This window comes from Oryzias latipes, chromosome 20 (genome assembly GCF_002234675.1).
Source record: "Oryzias latipes chromosome 20, ASM223467v1".
Taxonomy (NCBI): domain Eukaryota; kingdom Metazoa; phylum Chordata; class Actinopteri; order Beloniformes; family Adrianichthyidae; genus Oryzias; species Oryzias latipes.
This window is the reverse complement of record NC_019878.2, coordinates 19,220,430-19,243,123: the sequence shown is the minus strand read 5'-3', so window position 1 is coordinate 19,243,123 and position 22,694 is coordinate 19,220,430. Positions and strand designations below refer to the sequence as shown.

At 42.5% G+C, this 22,694-nt stretch overlaps 2 protein-coding genes across 8 annotated transcripts in view; one reads left to right on the top strand and one right to left on the bottom strand.

The window, feature by feature from the left end:
* dlgap1 (DLG associated protein 1) overlaps nt 1-14,448 on the top strand; it is a 100,302-nt gene extending 85,854 nt beyond the window's left edge. For 2 of the 5 annotated variants that reach the window (XM_023949937.1, XM_023949938.1), the window contains 6 exons: nt 3,136-3,521; nt 3,596-3,675; nt 8,276-8,691; nt 9,665-9,756; nt 10,942-11,094; nt 11,555-14,448. In XM_023949937.1, the coding sequence (XP_023805705.1) occupies nt 3,136-3,521; nt 3,596-3,675; nt 8,276-8,691; nt 9,665-9,756; nt 10,942-11,094; nt 11,555-11,791 (1,364 nt within the window). In that variant the 3' untranslated portion in view covers nt 11,792-14,448. Of the gene's footprint in view, nt 1-3,135; nt 3,522-3,595; nt 3,676-8,275; nt 8,692-9,664; nt 9,757-10,941; nt 11,095-11,292 lie in introns of all 5 variants that reach the window. The other 3 variants (XM_023949939.1, XM_023949941.1, XM_023949940.1) reach the window with 3 other exon arrangements.
* Nucleotides 14,449-16,731: 2,283 nt separating this feature from the next.
* LOC101173585 (homeobox protein AKR) lies at nt 16,732-21,239 on the bottom strand. Of its 3 annotated transcripts, none has more exons than XM_020712669.2 (3): nt 21,170-21,239; nt 18,915-19,144; nt 16,732-18,316 (listed from the first exon to the last, which is right to left on the bottom strand). In XM_020712669.2, the coding sequence occupies exons 1-3, from the start codon at nt 21,201-21,203 to the stop codon at nt 17,654-17,656; spliced, it is 927 nt and encodes a 308-aa protein (XP_020568328.1). In that variant the 5' UTR covers nt 21,204-21,239; the 3' UTR covers nt 16,732-17,653. The 3 variants fall into 3 exon arrangements, with proteins under 3 accessions (XP_020568328.1, XP_020568329.1, XP_011487284.1); XM_020712670.2 differs by lacking the exon at nt 21,170-21,239 and adding an exon at nt 20,628-20,911; XM_011488982.3 differs by lacking the exon at nt 21,170-21,239 and adding an exon at nt 20,455-20,892.
* Between the last annotated feature and the right edge of the window lie 1,455 nt (nt 21,240-22,694).

The following is a 22,694-nucleotide window of genomic DNA, read 5'->3' as shown; positions in this document are numbered from 1 at the left end:
GGGTCAAAAAGAGAAGTGGGCCGCACGTCTGTTTTTGTTCTGAGGGCCACAGGAACTAATGTTTCTGGTGAGGGAAGAGGGGGATTCTCTGATTTTATCAAGACCAGGGGTGAGGAGAAGAAGCAGAAATTCTTTTCAAATGGACTTTTGAAGTGTTTGCCAAAGAGGGGTTTGACAGAGCTTCCCCTCACAGGAGGCTGCACTCAAACTTGTGGGAGGAAAGGAATAAAATCAGTTATATTCTTAGGAGATATTGAGCATTTATTTGTTGGTCAGTGATCCAAACTGTGTGAGATGGAAGGAAGGCTTTCTTTTAGTGTTTATCTGCGTCTGTCAAAGAGATTTTTCCCACATTCCTTGTTAAGGGTTTACTGTGTGGCATTCCTGTTTCACTCTGTCCTTGACTGTCTATGTGTGGGAGGTCTGGGGTAGTGTAGCTGTCTAATGCTTTCACGAGTGCTGGAGGATCAGGTTTTTGTTCTTATCATTTTTGTGGAAAGTGGAAACTTGGCCTCTGCCTTATCAGAACATTTGCTTCAGTCAGATGTTTTCTCCTCATGCCAGAATCAAATTAGAGGATTTACTTGTTTTCCTCTGTTAGAATAAGTTTTTTCCAGTGCCATGCACGGACCGCCACCTTATTGACTGGAGTCCCTGATGGATGGACAGTGTATCTTGGACAGGATGTTTGCGGTCTCCCTTGATGTGGAGAGGTTGAAACATTAAGCGGGATTGTGTCAGTGTTATTCGTGTGCCTTTCCAGGGTTGTGTGCGTGGGCATGTTCTGACTCTTGGGTGTGTTTGGCTAACCTGTCTTGGCATTCGAAACCCCTGTCATTCTCTGGAGTGTCTGGCTTTCACGGTGACAGCTAGGAGGGGACTGCACCTCGTCTCCAGTTTCATACGGAGCTTTGTGGGGCGACTGAAAACCGTCTTTAACCCCTCGGTGGGCCTGAGAGTGCACACATCTCATCGTCTGGTGTACGCACACACACACGTGTGACTTTTAGATGACTTGAGGGGATAGAAGCTCTGACATTTTATTCTTTGAACCTCTGTAGTTGATAGGGGCAGGACCTCACCCAGTCCCTTTTTGTGAGTGCATGTGTGCACCGAGTGTGTGTTTTTGTTCTTGTGTCAGTTTGTACTCTACGACCTAGACGAAGATTAGCCCCAAATGTGCACCAAATTCCCTATGGGAGGTTGAGACAGTGGTGAAGGCTTAGACGATCTGCTTAAATGGCTTTGGCAGTGATTCCTGCACATCCAGTATCTCTAAAGCAATAAATATGACACTCATCCATCTCGTCTTTCTTGTGGCTCGTTGTGCCATCATCAAAGGCGCATACATTAAGTGATCTCATCTCGCTGCAGCGCTCATCACATCTGAGAACTTTCCAGCCTGTCAAAACCTGACGGAAATCTTTTCGGGAATCCTCCAATCTCTGCCGGAGAGACGGGAAGAAGGTGGGAGGGCGGCGGTGGCGTTCACCTCCACTACCTCTGAGTTGCTGTCAGTGAAATGGCAAGGCACAAAGCAAACAAGACAACATTAGTTTTAGACGTGGCTGCGTGCGCTGAGCAACAGTTGTCTGCCACACACGGAGCCCTGATCTCACCACGGTAGGATGTTTGTCTTTTGTGGGGATTAAAGACATCCAGGAAACCCCCTGTCCCAGTTTTTCTGCAGAGCAGAGGGAAGGCGGCCTAGTTTGGCTGATGGCAACGGCACAGGATGGAGATTCCAAACCATAATGTTGTTAGAAGATGACTGTTTTCGTCCCTCTGTAGACTGGTCATGTTTTTCTTTGTCTCTTGGCATGTTTCCACAGACAGGCTTCTGACTTAGTGTGTGAGAGCCTCCATTGTCCGCTCAGAACCTGTAGCTGTAACATGAGATGGAGAGAGCGCTGACGGAAGGACGGGGTGTGTTACTGAGCGCAACCATGATGATTTTTAAAATAGATGTTTACTTAGAGCTCCTGCAAAGCCTTTGGAGAGCTCTCCAGCTGACCTGTGGTATAATTTAGCATCTGTGCTAAATTATGCGTGCAAACAGCAGCAAGGCTCATAAACCGAATGAAGTCACAGCTATCAAATGGTTCTAGATTTGTACAGTAGATGTGTCAAGGGCTTAACCATGTAGATCAGTGGGTCAAGTGGCTGACATACTAATCCTATTACTACTGTAGATGCGGCTCTGATTTGTCAAAGTTGGCCCTAATCTACCGTGCGTTTGTCTACAGCACGTGGATCTAAGGCCAAATGGGTGAACAGCTCACTTTCGTTGTGTGAAAGAACTTGCAGAGAGGTTTTATGTCAAATTTACAAAGAAATAAAAATGTTTTCATCCTCTGCTCTGATAATTTATCCAAAACAATCAAATAAAAGGGCTGTGAAAATCTCACAGGCTTCATTGTGTGCCTCACTGTTATTCCACATGATATTTTGTTTTCTGTTTTAGGCAGTGCAGTCTAAACAAAGTTATGATTTCTAGCTGAAGGTCATGCATGTTTAGTATGGCTTTTCTGTTAGAAATACTCACTGAAAAGTGGATTTACTCCCTAAATTCCTAGTAATCAGTGTTGATGTAAAAGATAATGAATCTTTTCAGCAGAACATTCAACAGAAATTCAGCTAAGTTTGGTCTTTAACTTGTAAATCCACCTTTGAACCAATAATGATTTTAAAAAAATGGATAAATGATGATAGTCAACGTGACAACAGTTGGAGGAGCACAACAGTCAATATTAAGACTTAATGAGCCTCAAAACTGTGTACAATTTAAAGCAAACAGAAAAATACCAAATTTTGCAGTTCTTCAACTGACCACTGGAGGCTGGTTTCAGAAGGTAGACATTCCTCAATGATTGTCATGTAAATTTGACCCCAGAAGGAAAGTGTGGCTATACCACAAAAACAGAGCCTCTGGAAATGACCTAGAACTGTTTAAGATTTGTAAAAATGTCTTTGGGTGACCAAAAGAAAACTGGACCTTACTCGTGTTGCTTTCTTTAAAGTTCAAGTTGAAAGTCAGGAAGTTTTACTTACACAGAGGGTTATTTAGAACTTTCAAGTCTTAATTTACCAATGTTTTCTTATATCTGGTTATTTTTTTCTGTGTCCTCTTTGCAGTGTCATCATGCATCACTACATACAAAAAAACTCCCCCACCGGTCCCACCACGAACAACCCCCTCCAAGCCCTTCATATCCATCACAGCCCAAAGCAGCACAGAGTCCGCGCAGGATGCATACATGGATGGGGGCTCCGGCCAGAGAACGGGAATGACCTCCCAGCCGGGGCTGTCAAACTCCACAGAGAGCATTGACAGCATGAAAGCCCTGACAGCAGCCATAGAGGCGGCTAATGCTCAGGTCCACGGTCCTGCTAGCCAACACGTCACCAACAGCACCATCACAATCACTGCCACAGCTACCACGTCTGCCGTGGCACATGTCGGCGCAGATGCAAAGGCACAGAGAGAAGCGCTCCGCAAGTGCCTCTCCATAGGGATCCAGGTTTGTCCCTAGAACAAAAGTTTTGAAAGTCGGAAGACTAAAGTTTGACAGTACGTACCTGCTCCTCCTTTCAGGTGGACCCAGAGGACGAAGGGCCTGCAGAGGAGCAGTCAAAATTCCAGTCAATTGGAATTCAAGTAGAGGATGAGCGATGGTAAGTGGATACACGCATAGATAACAGAAGGAATGAAAAAATAATTTAGACATGTCTTCGGGGAGGGCTGAGTCAGAGGACGAGACTTATGAAGACAGAGAGAGGTTTGTAATCTGCACTGCCCACAACCCTTCCCAAAAGCATATCCATTCTGGCTGCCCCAAAAGCAGCTGTCCCCAGTTCAAGGGAAGCTGGCGTCAAAGTCCCCTCAGCTAGGGGCCCCACGCGACAGCTGGGCCAGAGGATGTGGCAGAGCTAAGAAGGTGGAGGGGGTGAGTTGACAGCCATCTGTTGCTCAAGTCATTGTGATTCAGACTACTTTGAGGCTGCGTGTTTGTGAATGTGGGAGGGAGAGAGTAGGAGATGTTGTTTTATTGGTTTATTTGGCTCTGAAAGACACTGCTGGGCTGTCAACTACAGTTCCTTCTGTAGGAAAAGCTGTCTAGTCTGGATACTTCCATTGTCACACATGAAATCAACACTTCGCCTTTTTAAGAACTTTCTACACGCTCTCATTTAACTTGTCACAATGGCAACTTTGTTTGGTGAGGAAAGCAAACCCAGTGGGTCAGTGCAGGTTAAGATTCAGTTCAGTTGATTCTGAAATCAAAGAGAGCTCTGCTTTAATCAAAGGTCACAGAGAGGCCAGGCTCAACAACACAGACTAGCACAGTGTCAGGGAATGCAAGGGGATTTCTGATGAGGGAGTTCTCAGCTGACCAACCAAGCTTCCAACTCCTTAAGCCAAATATTAACTCATCCACACAGCCTCTAGTCGGCCGTACCGCGCTGCAGCCGAATAAATTATTTCGGGTTAATGTTTGTTGAAGACTAGATGATATTTTTGTTGGTGCACGCTTGATTGTTTACCTCTTGGCATGCTTCATGTGTGAATGGGTATATGTGCCCACCTGGGAGGTCTAGGCATGCTGCCCCCTACGTTAGATTTCCAGACAGTGTGTCTGTAAATCTACAGTCTTCCTCCTGTCTGTGTGTGTGTTTACACACTTCAACAGTAGTTCAAAACCTCACCTTGGTGTTTGAACTGGGATCGACTTGGAGGGCTTGGAAACATAGTATAAAAATATTGAGATGGTTTTTATAGTATTTTCAATTTCAATTCAGTTTCAATATTTTTTATATAGCCCAAATTCACAAAAACAGTCGTCTCGATGGGCTTCGTGAAATGATAAAATATTGTAGATAAGATACATTTTAGAAATGTTTACATGGAGAGCATGTGCAGTGACTTAGTTCTATGCACAACTATGAAATCAGTTGTAAGTATTATCATACGTGATTGACAGTTTGTAATCTGGCTAATGCTGCAAAACGCCTTCATCTGCAGAAAATGCAATCTGAACCGACTTCTCTGCAGATGTTAAGAAACGTAAAAACCCTGTCCAACGAAGATAGTGTTTTTGGTGTTTTTAACATGTTCAAGTAGCATTTTTCTGATAAGGGAGGACACATATGAGGAAAATGAAGATCAAGACTGCATTTCTAAGTATTTCTTTTTTCAAATGAACCAGGAGCAGATGAGCAAATGTCATTTGAAAAAGCTTGTACTGGTTGCGTCTTTGTTTTCCTCGTCCACGATGGAATCTTGATCAAAACTGTACGGCTGAATCGCTCCGATATTGGTCGCCATTTTTCTTGCACAGCTAACGTTAACATGCTTTGATTTAGAGTTGTTGGCTAGCGGGAGAGAGTGTAAACAAAGTGATTATAGGAAATGAGGGAAGGCATACTCTGCACAGTTTCGCCCACAGAAACTGTCCTAGAAAACCACAGTCTTAAACAAAAAATGTTGGATAAAAATGGCAATACCATGCAACATCCTCTTTTTGAGCTTTCAAGTGTATTGTACCATAATGCCCCTCCCAATCCACAAAATTGTGATGTAGAACAGTGAGAACAGCCCCTTCCAGGAAGAGCCTGCACTGCTATCCCCACCCCCACGCTAACACACACACCTACTTTCTCACCGGAGCTACCGGTAATCAGCAAAATGGTTTCTTTTTGTTTGCACAAATGCACATCTATCTTTGCAAAAGTTTGGATGTTGTTTGTTTTTGAGGCTGACGTCATGAAATGGGCGACACCCACACAGAGTAAAAGCCAGTTCCTCATTGATCAAGTTGTTTTACTTACAGGCAGGAAAAATATCAGCGAAAATAACTAATATTTCATAAAAATTTATTCTTTAGTGTGCCAAAGGTAATATATTATCATATACAGTATACGGATGTAGTTTATTCTGAAAGCTTAAGAAAAGCATGAAATAGGCCTTTTAAGGCATTTCTTTACACTAACTTGAAAAAGTTTCACTAAACTGATCAGATTATTTTAAGTAGTTTGAGATAGATGTTTTATATACATAGGTTGTGTCTGAATTCCCTCACCACTTAGTGCACCATTTAGGGCGTTCACCATTTCTTAGGGGTATCTAAATCTACAATTCCAAAATCCAGTGCCCTGGAAATTTCCTCGAAGTCTTTGTGAGAACCTGTGTGCATCGATGCTCACTAGATCAGCGAATAAAGATCACGATGCATCGTGTCTGAGCGATTTGTCATTTGAAAGAAAAGGTATTTACGTTTATTTTGTTTTTTAAATTATCCATGTTGCCATCATCGCAACACAGTGGATTTATAAATAGACTTTGTAAAATGTTCACATTTATTAGGTTTTTACTTTTACAAATGGGTGACGTTATATTCTGCATTAAAAAAAGAAATGTAGTGTACATGTTTCTGAATTGCATTGAAATCTAGGGCACTGGATAGCCCTAAACTATACAGTTTTTTAGGGGTTAGGGAGTGCTGAGGGAATTCGGATACAGCATGGATTCTCTGTATTTTCCTTACTTCTACCTCTTGTTTTATAGTCTCTAGTTTGACTTTTCTCTTTCAAAGCCTGTGTCCCTCTTGGTCTTTTGTCTGTCTGGGCTGTGTTTGGCCTTGCCTGCTTCTGCCCCTGCAGGAAGTTGTTAGCAGGCTGATAGAAAGCAGACTGAGGTCATTAAAAGCGAACACCTGCTCAGAAGAGTTACTCTTTAACTGCTCTTCACACACTGGGCTGCTGGTATGCACACATAAAGCACATGCACGCTCTGTTTGATCTCCCGATGCCACTCCCTTGTTCCTTACTCTCTTGCTTAGGAAAGAACAGATGAATGAGAAGAGGGGAAGTGGAGATGAAGGGTTCAGGAGGACTGAGAGTCCGGAGATGGGCTGAGGCGGGAGTGATAGAGCTGTGATCTTTTGTGTGTCGTGACTGCAGGCAGGTCAAAGTAAGGTTCATGGGTGAGAGGACTCTGGACTTGATTGAGTCAGACAGAACGTCTAACAGGTTAGCAGCTCAGCCTTGTTTTGGCATAGGAGTAGTAGATTAAGGAGTGTGTGCACCAGGATTTTGACACTGAAGTGGACATTGATGCTTTATTTAACATTGCACTCAGATCATCTTTTGATCTTTCTTAATTTTTATGCTATCTTGTGGGGTCCAGATGACCCCACTCTCAACTTCTCGCCTTTCAATTCGAGTTGAGAATTGTTGGGATGGAGTAAGCCTGGCCCCTCTTCCCGCCATCCATCTGTTTAAACTTACAGTCTCTCACCACCCCAACCTAACATTACCAGTGCTAAAAAAAGGGGGCGAGCAATATTGGAGCTATCCACCCATACAGTTTTGAGTCAGATACCAGCTCAGACGAGGAAAACAAAGACGTGCATGGATCTAGTCGTCTACAAGTGGATTCATCAGAATGGAGCAAAGCAGGGAGCTAGTGGCCCACCCAGCATATTTTCTACGTAACAAATATGGGCTGTTTTTGTCTGCTCTTGATTCTCAGCGACAAACAAATATTTAAAAAATACAACTTTGATCTTAATTTTTCTTCAGGTGTGTCCTCCAGCATGAAAAAATGCCACAAGAACCTGTTAAAAACAATAAAAAAACAATTTTCATTGGAGTGGGTTTTTAATGTTGCATTATTCTACCACTTGTAAATCGATTCCTGGCTTTTTCTATTTTGAAATACTGCCAATAATTAACCTGCTGACTAAATTGGCCACCCATTTCCCGCTCTGCAAACCCGACACCCGCGCCCTTCTCACATCCTATTTATTAATGGGGTGGTGAGCAGTTCAAAACAACTGGGGCCAGCTGTGGCTGTGTGTTTTTAATCTTTGAGTATTTCAGCTGGGACAAGAAGTGTGTGTGTGTGTGTGTGTGTGTGTGTGTGTGTGGGGATGGGGACTTAGCAAATCCTGGCTGGCAGTAGCACAAACTCTCAGAGGCAAGTATTAAGCAGCAGCAACGCAGAGGTGTAAAACCGCGTGCTTGTATGTCTGTTTTTGTGTGTACCTCATCTCCAAAGCAGGGCCTGAGATGTGACAGATGATTGCAAGCTCTATTGCTTTTGAATGAGCCAGGTGACAAAACACAGACACAAAGCTATTCATCAAGATTGTGATGGGATCGCTGTGATCACAGTTTTCTGCCTTGAAAGAACGTCCATTGTCTTCTGTTTAAAGAAGGACACTAGTCACGGGCAAAATAAGGTCTTATCTTGTGCTCTTGCATCCTCTTGCAGCCACCGTCGAATGACGCGCTCCAACAGCGTAACCACAGCTGTGCAGGCGGACCTCGATGACCCCGCCGATGTTCCAGTGCTGCCTCCTCGTCATTGTGCCACCATGCCACGCCAGCACTCCCGAGATGCCGCCACCCCCACTGTTAGCATCCAGGGCTCCGGGAACCACTACCACGCTTGTGCCATAGACGACCTCGGAGAGATGGGCTTCAATCCGTCCATCCTGCCCCCTCCGGACCCCTGGATGGACAGTCTACCCGAGCCAGACACAGACCCATCGGACACCACTGTGCGATCTGTGTGCCCCCGCGATGGCCGCTGGTTCCTGAAGCTGCTGCAGGCCGAGACGGAGCGAATGGAGGGCTGGTGCAGACAAATGGAGCAAGACGAGACTGAGCACGAACTACCCGATGAGAGTGAGTTCAATCCCTCGATTATTATAAAAATCACTGTACAGGGAAATTTGGTCAGTTACTTGGTACTTCATCCTTAATTGGGAGGGTGTAGCTTTTTGTTGAGCTGAACCACAATAGCTGCTTGTTCCTGTCTCATCCCCTTTGGCCTCCACAGACATACCATGCATAGTTATCAATTGGCCTCAGCCTCATGTGTATACCTATCTCCCATGCAAACACGTTCTCTCAGTGCTCCTTTGGTGCAACTATTTGATCTTGAAGGAGCGCTGCAGCAGCACTTTTCTGTGTTTTACACGCACACACTCACGAGATCAAACAGAGAAAACAAGCCTCTGGCAGCAGTCCTCACTGCGCAGCTGATTTCAGGTTTTGCAGAAATGTCATCACCTGTGCAGCTCATGTTTTGGTTTCTGGCTAAAGATTCTTGCACAAAACAGGGAAAACAGGGAGGGCATCTCAAGGTTATCCCACGCTAGAGACACAAACACACACACACATGCATCCTAAGATGCACATATTTTGAGGGAATGAAGACTTGGTTAATTTTCCCCCCCCTATCCTGTTTCTGGTTCCACCGGCTTCATGTTTTGGATGTGTGCGTTTGAAGCCTCTGTCTACAGGGATGCATGAATCGGGTTATGCTGTGTAGTCTTCGTTATCTCAAATAACAAACAACAGAGACTTGTTTACTACTATGGATCTTCACATGCCGTAAATGTTGCATTTTCATTTGCAAGTTTATGAACTTCTATTTTTGGAGGGAATTCTAGAATATTTCACTTCAAAAAATGTTTGGCGGCCCCAAATAAAGGAGGATTCTAGCATATCCTTTTCTTTTTTCTTTTCTTGTTGCATTACTAATGCAGCTCCCTCTGAGAGTGGTGCAACATGCCTGCAGTATGCGGCTCTGCGAGTAATTGCATTGTGAATTGTGCACGTGTGCGCATGCATGTGCGTCTGTGTCTTTCTGCAGTCCTGGGGAAGATCCGCAGTGCAGTGGGGAGCGCCCAGCTGCTGATGTCCCAGAAGTTCCAGCAGTTCCGGGAGCTGTGTGAGGAGAATCTGGTATGTGTCACCTCATCCTCTGCATGCCCCCCCCCCCCCTCCCCATCCAACAGCCGGCCCCCTCCCCCCCTTAACACTGACATCATTCTGCACAAATCATGCTGACAGGCCAGCCGAGCAGTCATTTACTATGCATCCGGTACAAACGTCGCATCTTTGCCACCTTTCTCATGAAAAATCCTCTAAATGATCGACAGCAGGAGCACTTGCAAACCACAGATAAACACATTATCATTAAATCTGACTGTATAGTTTGATAATGTGCCCACTTATTGTTTTCTGTTCCTTTATTAAGAATTGGGCATTAAATTCCGAAGATGTCATTAAGACCTTTTTTGATTTGTGTTAAAAAACAAACAAGTTATGTAGTAAGCCCTTTAAAAAAAACATGATTATTTGACACATTTGCTGATGAATGGATTTTTTTTTCTACAAGATTAGATTTTAAGTGATTTAACCCCTTCATGTCCTATGTCACTAATTTGCAATGTACTGTTAAATCTAAAACCCCACTTAATTAAGCATCACCTTGAACAAAAAAAAATCATATTTGATGTACTAGTAATGTTAGAAACTTTACACAAATGGATTACAGGAAGTGCAGGAATACTCTATCCCATCAGTCCCGCCCACAATTCAGAGATGAATTTTTAATGAACCATTGCCTCTCTACAGAAACTATGTCTTAGAAAACAACACAGATTTTTTTTGATTTTGGGTAAAAACAGCATAGATACAATTAGATTGCAATTAAAAACCCACCAAGAATGCTTTTACAATAGATCAAAAAGATAATGATCATTAGGAATCTTCATCATTTGAAATTAAAAGAACATTTTTTTATAATTGGAAATAATAAATATAATAAATAATAATAAATTATAATATAATATAACTTAAATTTATATTTATTTAAATAAATCTGATATCAGAGGATTTATTCATTTTCTGATTTTGGCTCAAACAAGGTAAATACTCCTCTGTTTGATTTGTTAAAGGATCAAAAATCAACTAAGAGATCTTAATTCATACAAGCCCAAAATGCTCACTTATTAGAGAAGCATGCCATCCTGTGATCAGTTCGTTATCATGCTAAGGTAAACATTTTCAGTCATGCCACTACGAATGACCCATTAAGCATATAAACAACCTGTGTTTGTATGCTTGTTTTCATGTGTATATCAGAACCCAAACGCACACCCGCGACCCGTCTCCCAGGACCTGGCGGGTTTCTGGGACATGCTCCAGCTGTCCATCGAGAACATTAGCCTGAAGTTTGATGAACTCCACCAACTCAAAGCCAACAACTGGAAACCTTTGACTCCCCCAGAAATTCAGGTGCAAATTAGAGAGTCTTAAATGATCAAACTACCCGACCTCAGACTTTATTTGGAATGTGCTTTAACCTGCATGCTGTCATGATTGTGTACTTGTTCAAGCATTTTTTTTGTAGCATGGACATGAGTTTTACATACTGTCATGTTGCCTGCCTGACGCCGCTACTTGTGTTGTGTGTTTTTTTTCTGTTGTCAACAGTGAGCTGCTTTTGAGAAGCTACTCTACCTGCCATGCACCTTTGGGGCCTGTCTATCTCCAATGGTCATTTACCTCACGCAATGGCCATCATCGTACTGTCTTACCCCACACAAATGGCTGCCACTGTGAACCATAATCGCATGTTCTCACATTAAGCCGACGACTCTAACCCTCACGCAGACTGGCTGCAGTGTGTCGCTCATCCCTGTGTTAAGCTGCTACCCGCTCCTAGGACTCACTGTTGTTGTTGTTTTTCTATAAGACTATCTATCATCTTGTTCAGGAGAGAAAGATGCCCCCTCCTTTGCCAAAGAAACCCCTGAAGAACCACCCGCCATTGGCTAGGGACCGCTCACTGGAGAGCTCAGAGCGCCAGCGCCTGGAGGCTCGCAAACGGCTGCTAGCTGCCAAACGTGCCGCGTCGGTGCGTCAGAGCTCTACGACCGAGAGCGCAGACAGCATTGAGATCTATATCCCTGAAGCTCAAACCAGACTATGAAACCCTCACGTCTACTACTCTGCACCGTCCCATAAACGCAGTAGCACTGAATGGTAATGCTAGGGTGCTAACATCATCACTTTTTTTTGTTGTTGTTGTTGTTGCTAAATTTCCAGATTACTTAATGGGGAACACCCACAATGGACACTATTTGAACAGTAAATGTACATTGAAAGTATTTATTGAACTATTTATTTATATATGTATCTCCACTTTCCATCTCCCAGCTTTGATGTAGCAGTCCCTCTTCCTCTTGTTCCTCCGTGTCAAAAGTATCAAACAATCCCCCTTTCTTTTAAGAGACCTGATCAATCAGGGTTGGCAGCGGTGCATCACCCAAAGAACTTTTATCTTGCAGGTTACTTTTGTTTGTTCTTTTAAGCAAGTACATGGGGATGTTGAAGAAAACGATTTATGTGTTACAAGATGGTCTAAGCAAACATCTCAAGATATTCATTTCCTTCAGCGAAGTAGAGTCCCTCTGGAACAAGTTACAGCCCCCCCCCCAAAAAAAAGAGCATTGTTGGAAAACACCATAAGCTACGTTCACACTGAGCTTGTGTGGCGCCTTCAAGTCACAGTTGGAAGAGACTTGGTGCGGTATGTCGAAGCGGTGCAAATCTCGTGAATCTTGCTCCTGGCTTTGCATTTCACAGCTCTATTCCAATATATGAAAGATTTGGTGTCACAGAATTCTGGCCCGGCACAAACCGCAATTAATAATGTCTCCCCCGTGATTAATTTTCTAACGGTTGGTACTTCCATGAATTAAAAGGGATGCCACCCATGCAACGCACATTCAATACCGGTTTTATGGTACGTAGATCCTAAAAACAGTCGTAGACGCTTCGGCAGCTACGTGGAAATGCGTGAAATGGAAATGCGGAGACCTTAAATTAAATTTACACACATTTACATAGACTTTTCATTGGAAGTGGTTGCTTAAACTCACGTTGCCGAGGGCGGTATGAACGTAGCTTTCAGCTTTTTTTCCCCAACCGGTTGGCGCTTGGCGGAAGCCCGAAACGCGCGTTTACGTCATTGGAAGCGGCCTCTTGAATGCGCGATTTTCGAGCCCGGTGTGAACGTAGCATCAGACCTAATCTGTTTCACAAAAGGAGGGTGTTTTTTTGTTTGTTTGTCTCAATAGAGATTTCAAATGTGCTTCCTTCTATTCCAGCTCCAGAAGGGGATCTGGTTGTGATTAACGACAAAGGTAGCAGATACAACAAACTGTTAACATCCTTCTAATGTCATTTTAAGATCAGATTAAATGGTTTGTAAAAACGAGTTATAAAGACACGATCGCATGCTGAAACATATTTTTGTCTTTTTTAACACGTTGATTCCTTACATTTTAAGGTCAAACTCCTATGTGTAATAGACTACGCTCAAATATTTGCTACGATACCAGTAGCTGAACTATATTTTACTATGTTATTTATAGCCAAGAGATATTTATTGACAGTAATGAGAATACCGAACCGAAAAGGGACTATTTCTCCTCACTGTGTGTGCACTATCTCTGCCTCCAAATGAAGCAATTACAGAAGGTCGTACCGAAAAATCCTGTTTCTAATCTTTTATATTTGCGTTTAACTTAATTAGAGGGATCAATGACTGTTTATGGACATTGTGATTATTCTAGTTATGATAATGCACTGAAAACAAGGCCCTTATACTGTGTCTGTGTTTTATTTCTGGTTCTTCGGCATTACTGGCACCTTATTTTGTCTTTTCAGTTTCAGTGATCAGCCTTAATTTCTAATAAGATAGTTGAGCACAACAGCAGTCTCAGGGGAAGAAGTGTGTGTGCGCGCGTGTCTGACTTCATGCAACTGTATGTGATGCTTTCATATATATATATATAAATGTATAAAATCCTTCCATCAGGATAATCCATGATTCTAAATTAAGGTACATCTGTCCATCATTTAAAGGATAATTCTGTTGGACTTTCTTCAGCGTTACACAGTTTTTTTGTCTGCTGCTTGAATGTGGAGACAATCCGAATCTGGTTTCTGCTCACGCTGATTATTTTGATCACGGAACAGAAGAATAGTTCAGTTTTCAGCGTTGATCACACAAGCGTTTTGTGCCATTCTGTTGGTAAGAAAAAGGTTTCTAACCTGACCTTTTTATTAGCGGGATGTTTGTTTGTTGAGGACTCGATCATGTCAAAGTACAATTTTTGTTTTTTGTATTTCCTTTAGCTGATTGATGAGATTTTTTTTTAAAAAACAGAAGGTACGTTTAACGGTTCTTCACTTTTAATAAAATTTTATGTAGACCATTTTAGCATTTTTATGTTGACGCTTGTAGTTGCATTAACTTATCTGTTAAAGAAATATAGATTCTCTATTTATGTTTATGATATTGACATATCAACACAGCACTCCTGGTATAGCAGGGAGTTCAAACCAGAATGTTGGATTGTGGACGCTGCGGCAATCCTGCCAGTTCTGAAGCTTGTGATTCAAGAGAATTAAAAAAATAAAATTAACATTTGTATATAAATGAATGTTTCCCTATGTATATGTAGACTGAAAACACAATTAAATAACACATTATATACATTTTGTAGTTAATGTTATTACACTGTTGATGTTATGGCACGTGTATGACCTCTTATCAGCATTAAACAGTCATTGCCATAATTCTGTCGCGTTTATTTTTTCCATCTCCATGTGTGATTTCATTTGGAATATAATTAGATAGATTACAAGGCCTGCATGGTGTGTTTTTTAGGCGTACCCCGCCCCTAGAGGGGTGGGTCCCCATAATTAGACAGCAGGCATGGCCTTGGCTTAGCCTTGATGTTGCACTACTTGCAGCTTCTGGTGATTTGCTGCGAACACAGCAGTGTAGAGGGAAGACGTGTCGTTTCCAGCGGCTGAGATTAGACGAAAAGATTGTTTGTTAGAAATGATGGAGGTTTCACCCTCCTGACGGTCAACCATGGTGGGCTGTATCTGCCTGCTCAGTTTCTGGAGGTTTCTCTAAACCCTCATCATTTCAGTTACATCACAGAACTTACAGCGCTGTAACTGTGAGGGATAAAAGCCGGGGCTTTTAAAACGCGTGTTCTGGTGGTGTGCAGGTACAACCTATAGTTTATATCAGGGGTCTGCAACCTGAGACTCTGGAGCCTCTTTTATCCTCTATTGTTGCTAAAATGCAAACAATTCGAATACATTTTTTAGGTCATTTATTTTTCATTTTTCTAAACTCAAGTCATCTTACATGAGTAAAAATTACCTTTTCTTAAACCAATGCTGACATTGCACTGTATCAAGAGGCATTGAGAGCTTTACAATTCCTCCAAAGTGTACACGACAGATAACAAGGCAGAAAGTTGGTAAAAGTTTTGATCTATTGACAGACTGGTTTATTATATAGGTTATTATATAGGTTAAATAGGTTTAAACTAGGGAAGTCTGGGCATCTCTGCTTAGACTGCTGCCCCCGCGACCCGGTCCCAGATAAGCGGAGGAAGATGGATGGATGGATGGAGGTTTAAACTCATTCTTATTTTATGTCTATTTGCTGTTCAGAGGCACAGTTTAAGAAAAATAATTGCAAATCTACTATCTATTTGACATGGGAGGTATTTTATTTTGAAAGGATCTTGTATATGCTGCTATCAACAGTAATATAATATAATAGAAATATAAAACTGTTTGAATTCAACTATTGTAAATTTGTACATGCTACATGTTATAAATAAATGACTTAATGTACAAAAAATATAATATTTTGTGAACAGTAAGGTGGGACTTTGCGGCTTTTGCTTGATTTGAAATGAGTCCAAATGGCTCTTTTAGTGTGAAAGGCTGCAGACCCTGATTTAAATGATTTCAAGCCTTGAAGGAAAACAAAAAATATCAACAACAATGAAGATTTAGATTAACCATTCTAAAAAAAAAATCAAATTATAATTACAAGAAAATGTATGGATGTGTATATGTTGCATTGAGACATTATGATACAGGAAGTACTATTTTTTTACGTATTTTTTTTACATTAAACATATTTTAAATGTAGTCAAAATATTGATGTGTGTAAGGTATGAGAAACTGGTTTATGAGGCACAAACTGCATCAATCCAGCTTTTAAACCTATATTCCTGTTTGGGGTTGTGGGGATGCTGGAGCCTAACCAGCTAATGGGGGGGGGGGGGGGGGGTACCAGTCCATCACAGGGCCACCAAAAGACACACTTAACCCATAAAGATCCAGTCACATTTTTCCTGAAAAATAAAACAATGTGTTATAAATCACAGGCCAAGTGGACAAGAAAACACATTTCTGATATGTTCCTGGGTTCTTAAAGGTTGAGGAGTATTCTAGAGTTGCCAAATAACCTACTCAAACCTACTCAAAACACATGGTTTTTTACTGTGGCAGGAAGCTGGAGAAAACCCAGATGTTTGCATAAGGAGAACATGCAAACTCCAAACAGAAAAGACCTAGCTGGGATGCGAACAAGCGGCGTCTTACTATGAGGTGAACCACTTCACCCCTTTGCAGCCCCCTAGTTTAAGATAACCCTAAACGTTTACCTGAAAGAAGCTCTCAATTTATAGCACAGAATTATCCATATCCATTGATGCACAATGAAGATTATCAATGGCTGATAATAGTTTTTAAAAAAATGTGGGGGAACCAAAAGGAGAATCCAAAAAAAGCAAAACCAAAAAGGAACAGCTGTCTGATCTGCCTTCATCCCTACAGTTACATGTCATTCAGTTGGGCTAATTTATGCAGGATTATGCTAATTTAAAGGGAAACCTCTTCACACCCAGGAATGTCTGTGAAAACACGCACTCTTTCTCTGTCCTGCTGCATTCCCACCTTTTACACACCAAAACTAACTAGACGTCTTGTCATCCTGGCATGATAACTGTGTGTAAATGTGTATTGAAGAATCTAAATGATCAGTTATAGAAAAAAACAAAACTTTATTAGAATCCCATGTGACCCATCTTTGCCACAAACATTGCACAGTATGAAAAGAAATCACATCATTGGGCATCATGTCACATTGACTATACACATGGTCCTAATATACATGAAAATGCTCGTTTTTGGTGATTTAAGGAGGAAAAAAAACTCCTTTTCAGGTCATGAAACAGCAAAAAAGAAGGAACTTAGTGTTTTATTTTCCAGTCCACTGGCCATCGTTTTCACTGAGCGACAGGGTAAAGGCTCAGTCTATGAACCTGCTACATTAGATGTAAAAAAAAAACTTAACAGGAAAAGAAGAGTTGACAAAAAAAAAACAAAGTTTATTTCTTCTTTTAAAATTGCTAGAAGTAAAAAAAAAAAAAACTAACAACATGAAACATTTACAGTAGTGAATAAGTTCTTTTCGATGCCAAGAGCAAAGTACGTTTGAGATGCTGAGATGACCGCTCTCCGCCTCCGACGTGCAAACAAGTGAGGCAGACGATTCGTGAAGGGATCGGTGAAATGTTGAGCTGCAGGCGCGAGCGGCTTCCGCCCCGTCTTTGTGAGACCGGGCTGGAAGGACTCCTCCTGCACAATCGGATTCAAAATAATGGAAAGACATAAAGACAGGCAGCATTTCTTAACGTTTTTGGTCCCTGTGTGCAAATAAAATACACATGTAGATACATACGCATGTATATGAAATGACTAAACAACTTATAGCCAAGGCACCTTGATACTGTTTTTCTCCTTTTTCTTTTAATTAAAAAACATCATCATATTGATTGGTATACCAAAAATAGAAATGATCAGGCGTTCATGTGGATTTGTTCTCTGTTGCGTGCACAAAAGTCACTGAACTGCAGTGTTCTAGAGTGGAGATGTAAAGTCTGTTTCCCTCTCGGGGTCTCCTTTAGGAGACCAGCTGTTTGGCTTGCAGCTCCATCTCTGCAGCCCGTTTCAGGGCCACATCCACCAGCAGCTGGAAGCCGCTGAAGTCTTGTGTGAGGTCTGGAGGAGTGGGAGGTGGGGTGTTGAAGAGCCCGCTGCGGGGGCTCAGGTTGCCCTCCATGCTGGTGAGAATGGTAGTAGTGGGTGGTTGCTGGTGGCTGCCTGGTCCGTCGTCGCGGCACCGGAACAGCGCCTGAGCCTGCAAGGACTGCAGCAGCTCTGCTGCTCTGTCACAGTTCATCCCTGACGCTGTCGGGTGGGGCGCCGCTGCGCCGGCCTGCACCGCCGCGGTGACAGTGGTGTGACAGATGACAGAAGGCCGGGTGGGCACGAGGCCCGGGGAGGGGGACGGGGAGGTTGGAGAGGGTACAGGAGGGGACACCGCCTTCCTCAGGACGCTGGGCACGGCCGACTCAAAGCTGGAAGGGTGGAGGGCTCGCTTGTCGCACATCTCCTCTGTCCCTGCAGCGGGGCTGCTGTGTTTGGGGGACTGGGAGCTGTCGGAGAAGCTGTCACCAGCCTTGCTGCCTTTCCTGGAGATGGTGAACTGGTTGGGGTCTTTGCCGTCTTTCCTCAGCATCTCTGGGAGAAGTCGCCGCCGTGCGTTGATGAACCAGTTGCACACCTGGAGAAGAAAGCGGGAAATGATTGTGAGAAAACCGCAGATCATTTATGATCTGATCTGCAGTAAAAACTGGGGGAAATCCCACCCATTACTAAAACTTGACAGGATTTCTGTCGGTTCAACCATCACAACCATTTTAAATCCACTTCTCCCAAAAAGCTTTTAAAGAGCTAATCTCTCACACCAATCATGGTCATCTCCCTGCTCTTTCCCCGCTCCTCCAGGCTAGTAGTAACTGGTTCAGAGGGGCTTGCAGCTCTACGTAAATGACTCTCTATTGTTCCCAGACAGCTGGGATGAAAAGAGGCTGGAGGGAGGGAAATTCCTGTCCCGCGTCTCTGCCAAACCCGCTGCACTGAGCCAGTGAGTTCACTCACGTTGCCTCATACACTTCCCCGCTGCAATGTCAAGCTGGTTTGGATGACCTTCAATTCGCTGTTGATGTGTCATGCTTTGTTTGTCATTCAGACAGGAAATTCTTTCCTCATGCTAACACTTGTCTGCACTCTTTCACTGGGATCTTTGAAGTCCACGCTCTTCCTGGCAGCGGGGTGGTGGTAAAGTAGCCCTATCCTCCCTGCTGCTTCTGTGTCTGTACCTGCAACGTGGAGAGCTGAGTCTGCTTGGAAAGGAGAGCCTTCTCCTGTTCAGACGGGTACGCGTTGTAGCGGTGCTCGTACAGCCAATCCCTCAGGATTTGAACAGACTCCTTAGGCAGGTTCCCGCGTCGTTTCCTTTTCCCACTGCTCCCGCCGCTGGACGACAGGTCCAGAGGGGCATCCACGCTTTCCTCCTCATCCGTTTCACTCCCGGACAGCATCATCAGACCTGCAGGAGAACAGGACAAAGAGGATCCATTAAAGCCTGTTGTCAATTCAGCCGCCTTTTTTTTTTTTTTTTGCCGCAGCCAAACACAGGGCTGTCTGGGAGGCAGCTGATGTGTCAGAGGCAAGCTGTCAAGTTCAGCCATGTGATTCATATAAGGAGTGAGGGAGGGTGTGAGGAGGAGGAAATAAGGAGGGAGGTGGAGGGAGGGAGGGAGGCAGAGGAGGAGGGGGGATGTGACAAAGGCTGGTCTGATGCTGTGTCAGTTATAAAACCTGGCAGGCTGGGAGCAGATCACCTTGGTTTTTGGAGAACAGAGACATTTCAGTTTGACATTTTTCTTTAATTCTTCCACCTAAAATCTATTTTCAAATTCTAATTTAAATCCTCTTGGTTGTATTTATACATATAAACCCAGAGAGTATAACATAGATGATTCTGGACACGTTTGTTTGTGTGGAACAACAGATTTCTGCGCGTAAAACAAGCACTTTTTTTGCAGCCTGAACTTGGACAGACAGACTTGTGGGAATAGACTAAGAAAGTTCCTAACAGGATGAGGTAATTACGCAGGCTGGAGCGAGCAGAAGGGGGAGGGGAGACCTGTTGCAAATCAGCGTCTCCAGACTAAACAAAAGAAGCCAGAGCTGCGAGCTTCTTTGTATGTTAACTCCACTCTCAAACTGCGCCCATCGAGCACCAAAGTCCTCCAGAAGCGACAGAGCTTCGCGCGACGAGCAGAAAAAGTGCGAAAAGCGCGCGCAGAGGCTGCGTTGGGAAGTTTAAAGCAACTTGTAAGAGGCTTTCCATTGTGTGCGCTGGACCACGAGGTCCACGAACAACAGCAACTTCCCACAATGAGGTCAGGAGGAACAGTGGCCCACTTTTGGATTTCGGTCCGACTCAAAGGTGCCTGGACGTCTTTCCGCACGTGGCAGACGTTTAAAAACACACAAGTTGATCGATTTGCGTGGGTTGTAATGTAACCAACTTTAATTGGTTCAATAGAGTCTTGTTAGGGACTTCAAATAAACTTTAAGTTGGGTTAAATACGCGTTGGCTGAGGAGAGGAAACGGCGCACGTCGACACAGTCGAATATAAGGAGGACAAAACTCGAATAAAAGAGGTTTTGGGGAGATGAAATGAGTGTTTAGCAGGTCCTGACACAGCGCCAGCACATGGCAGAAAAGCCCCCTGTCACGTCTGGAAGGAAACAATAGACTGCGTGCTTTCCTTACGAAGGAAACGGCTCTTTTAAACCGTCTCCCTGCCGACTATTTGACTTTGTTTCAGTCCAAAACATCCCACCTACCCCTTTTCGTCTTCATCTCCGTCCGAAAATGCGCGCAGAGGAAAATTCAGATGTGTGTTTTTCTTCTTCAGCGTGTATCCGAAAATCCCTTATTCATCAAAATGCGTCTCTCTTCCTTCGGTTTGAGGCTCTACGTCCTCCTTTTTGTCCCGGAGACTCGGTGAGGGGGTTACCTGAGATCTGCGCGTCCCCTCGGCTCAAAGCCCTTTTCCTCATTGACTGTGTTTGATCCTGAAACTGGGTGACAGCTATCTTTGACAGCTGCGTGACTCAACGCTCAGAGATCCTCCCACCGCGCGGCGCAGGGCAGAAAATCTGACATCAGCTTGTTCTACTGACATAAATGCGGATTCGTAAAGCTTTTACTGCGGCGGACTTTCTCCATCACACATCGACTATGCGTGGTTGAAGTTACGAAACACACATGGGCGCGTGGGTTATTGTTTTCAGGCGGAAATCGGAGGGAAAACAACAACAAGACGCATGTGCACGGAGCACTGCGGACCTCGTGGTTCTACCAGAGAAAATCACATTTAGGATAGATTTTTGAGACATTTTCTAATTTAATCACATGAATATCAGATTTGATCAAATTTCAACACACATTTCGTGTTATCTTGCAGTAAAACCGAATTTTAACCCCGTTTTTTAACCCAAAGAATGTGTTTTCTCACTCCGGCTGGATGTGAAGCGCTGTTTTGCACACTGATCTCACCCCAAAGCAGCTGGAATATTAGCGCACAAGTCATGGCCACCGTAAAAAACAACAGAACGGCGAAGGAAAACATCAATGCCTTCATTTGTATGCAGTGCACAACCTTGCGACAGCTGCTGGAGCGTCGTGCCTCTCTGCAGGCGTTTGTTCCAAACAAGCTTTCGGTTCCACAACTACAGAGAAATGTCGCCACTTAGCGGTTGTTTATGGTAAAACATTTCATTAAAACATTATGTCGTCGGACTCCCTCTGGTGGTCAAAACGCGAACGTGTAATTGTTGGAACAATGATAATGAAAATGTAAAAATATTTTTTTTGGGTTAATGGTAAAATAATGGGCACCATAAGCTCAGTATTTTAATATTTTTGTTCTCTTTTTTTTCCCTCAATGACAACAGATATTGTTGAATAATTTAATTAATTTCTCCATGTTGTGTAACCAATGTTTCCAGAATGTTCTTCCTGAAAAGATTGGATTACTTTTCAGCTGTGGGTTTAACTGACGCCAGTCGGATGTCTATTCCAAGCACGCAGATTGAGTTCCACAATCCACAAGCTCTGACAGTGTAAGTGTTTAAAAAAAGCTTCAGGAGCATATCTAAGCATTGACATGTCTGCCAATAATGTCCAATGGACATATTCACATGCACCAAATACTTTCAGCTCACAAACAAATTATGCTTTTACATGGTATTTTAAGGTTTGTTTGGATAAAAATTGACATTTTTATTGATATAAGAAAAAATACTTTTATTTTGCTTCTTTTAATGTATCAAAAGGTTGTGTTTTTCCATTCATAAGGCATCAATAATAAAAATTCATGAATTAAAATAAAAACAAATGACAAAAAAAATGTAAAACTTGTCTCAAAAAAGATAGATACAAAAAGACAGATACAAACAAGGCTTTTTAATTTAAAAATAGTTTTCTTTTTTTCTGTAACCCATTTTCAAATTAACTTGAGGTTCTGCGGGATTACAATTTTCCCTTATTAATGTTTTATTTAAAATGTTAAAAATAGATTTTTATTTTGTCATATAAAACTTTGCAAACCTATAAAACACCATTATTGTGAATTTTAGCTATAGATTTTTAATCATGAAAATGATTTTTGATGTTAAGTGTTAGGTAGCCAAATATACCATAACTTTGGGTTTAATTGAAAACGTTATAAGTACTAGGTTAGTAGTTAAGTTGGAATGTTAGAATCTGAAGGTTAAAAAATATACGAACTTAACTTTTTTCAAGTCTTTAGTTATTTATTTTTCTCCACTTACACAGTTAATAACATTTTCAACAACACGAGTTAGTCTGGACAATATAGGATGGTTAAGAAATGATTTTTTTTTTATTCCCGAAAACTCTTGTAACATTTTTATAATTTCTTTAACTTAAGATTTGTTTAAAATCATTCACAAAAATAGCATGAAATTAATAACAGCTATAAAAACAATCTACATAATATATTACAAAAATAATAATAAAAGTAAATGCAAATTAATAATTTGTGATTATAATCTGAGAC

What these genes read in the sequence shown, in the direction of transcription:
- LOC101173585 (XM_020712670.2), bottom strand. Translation starts at nt 20,670, where the DNA reads ATGAGGAAAAGGGCTTTGAGCCGAGGGGACGCGCAGATCTCAG. An exon ending in AGGGGACGCGCAGATCTCAG is followed by an intron (nt 19,145 to 20,627) that starts GTAACCCCCTCA and finishes GTTCTCCTGCAG; the next exon opens with GTCTGATGATGCTGTCCGGG. An exon ending in CTCAGCTCTCCACGTTGCAG is followed by an intron (nt 18,317 to 18,914) that starts GTACAGACACAG and finishes TTTCTTCTCCAG; the next exon opens with GTGTGCAACTGGTTCATCAA.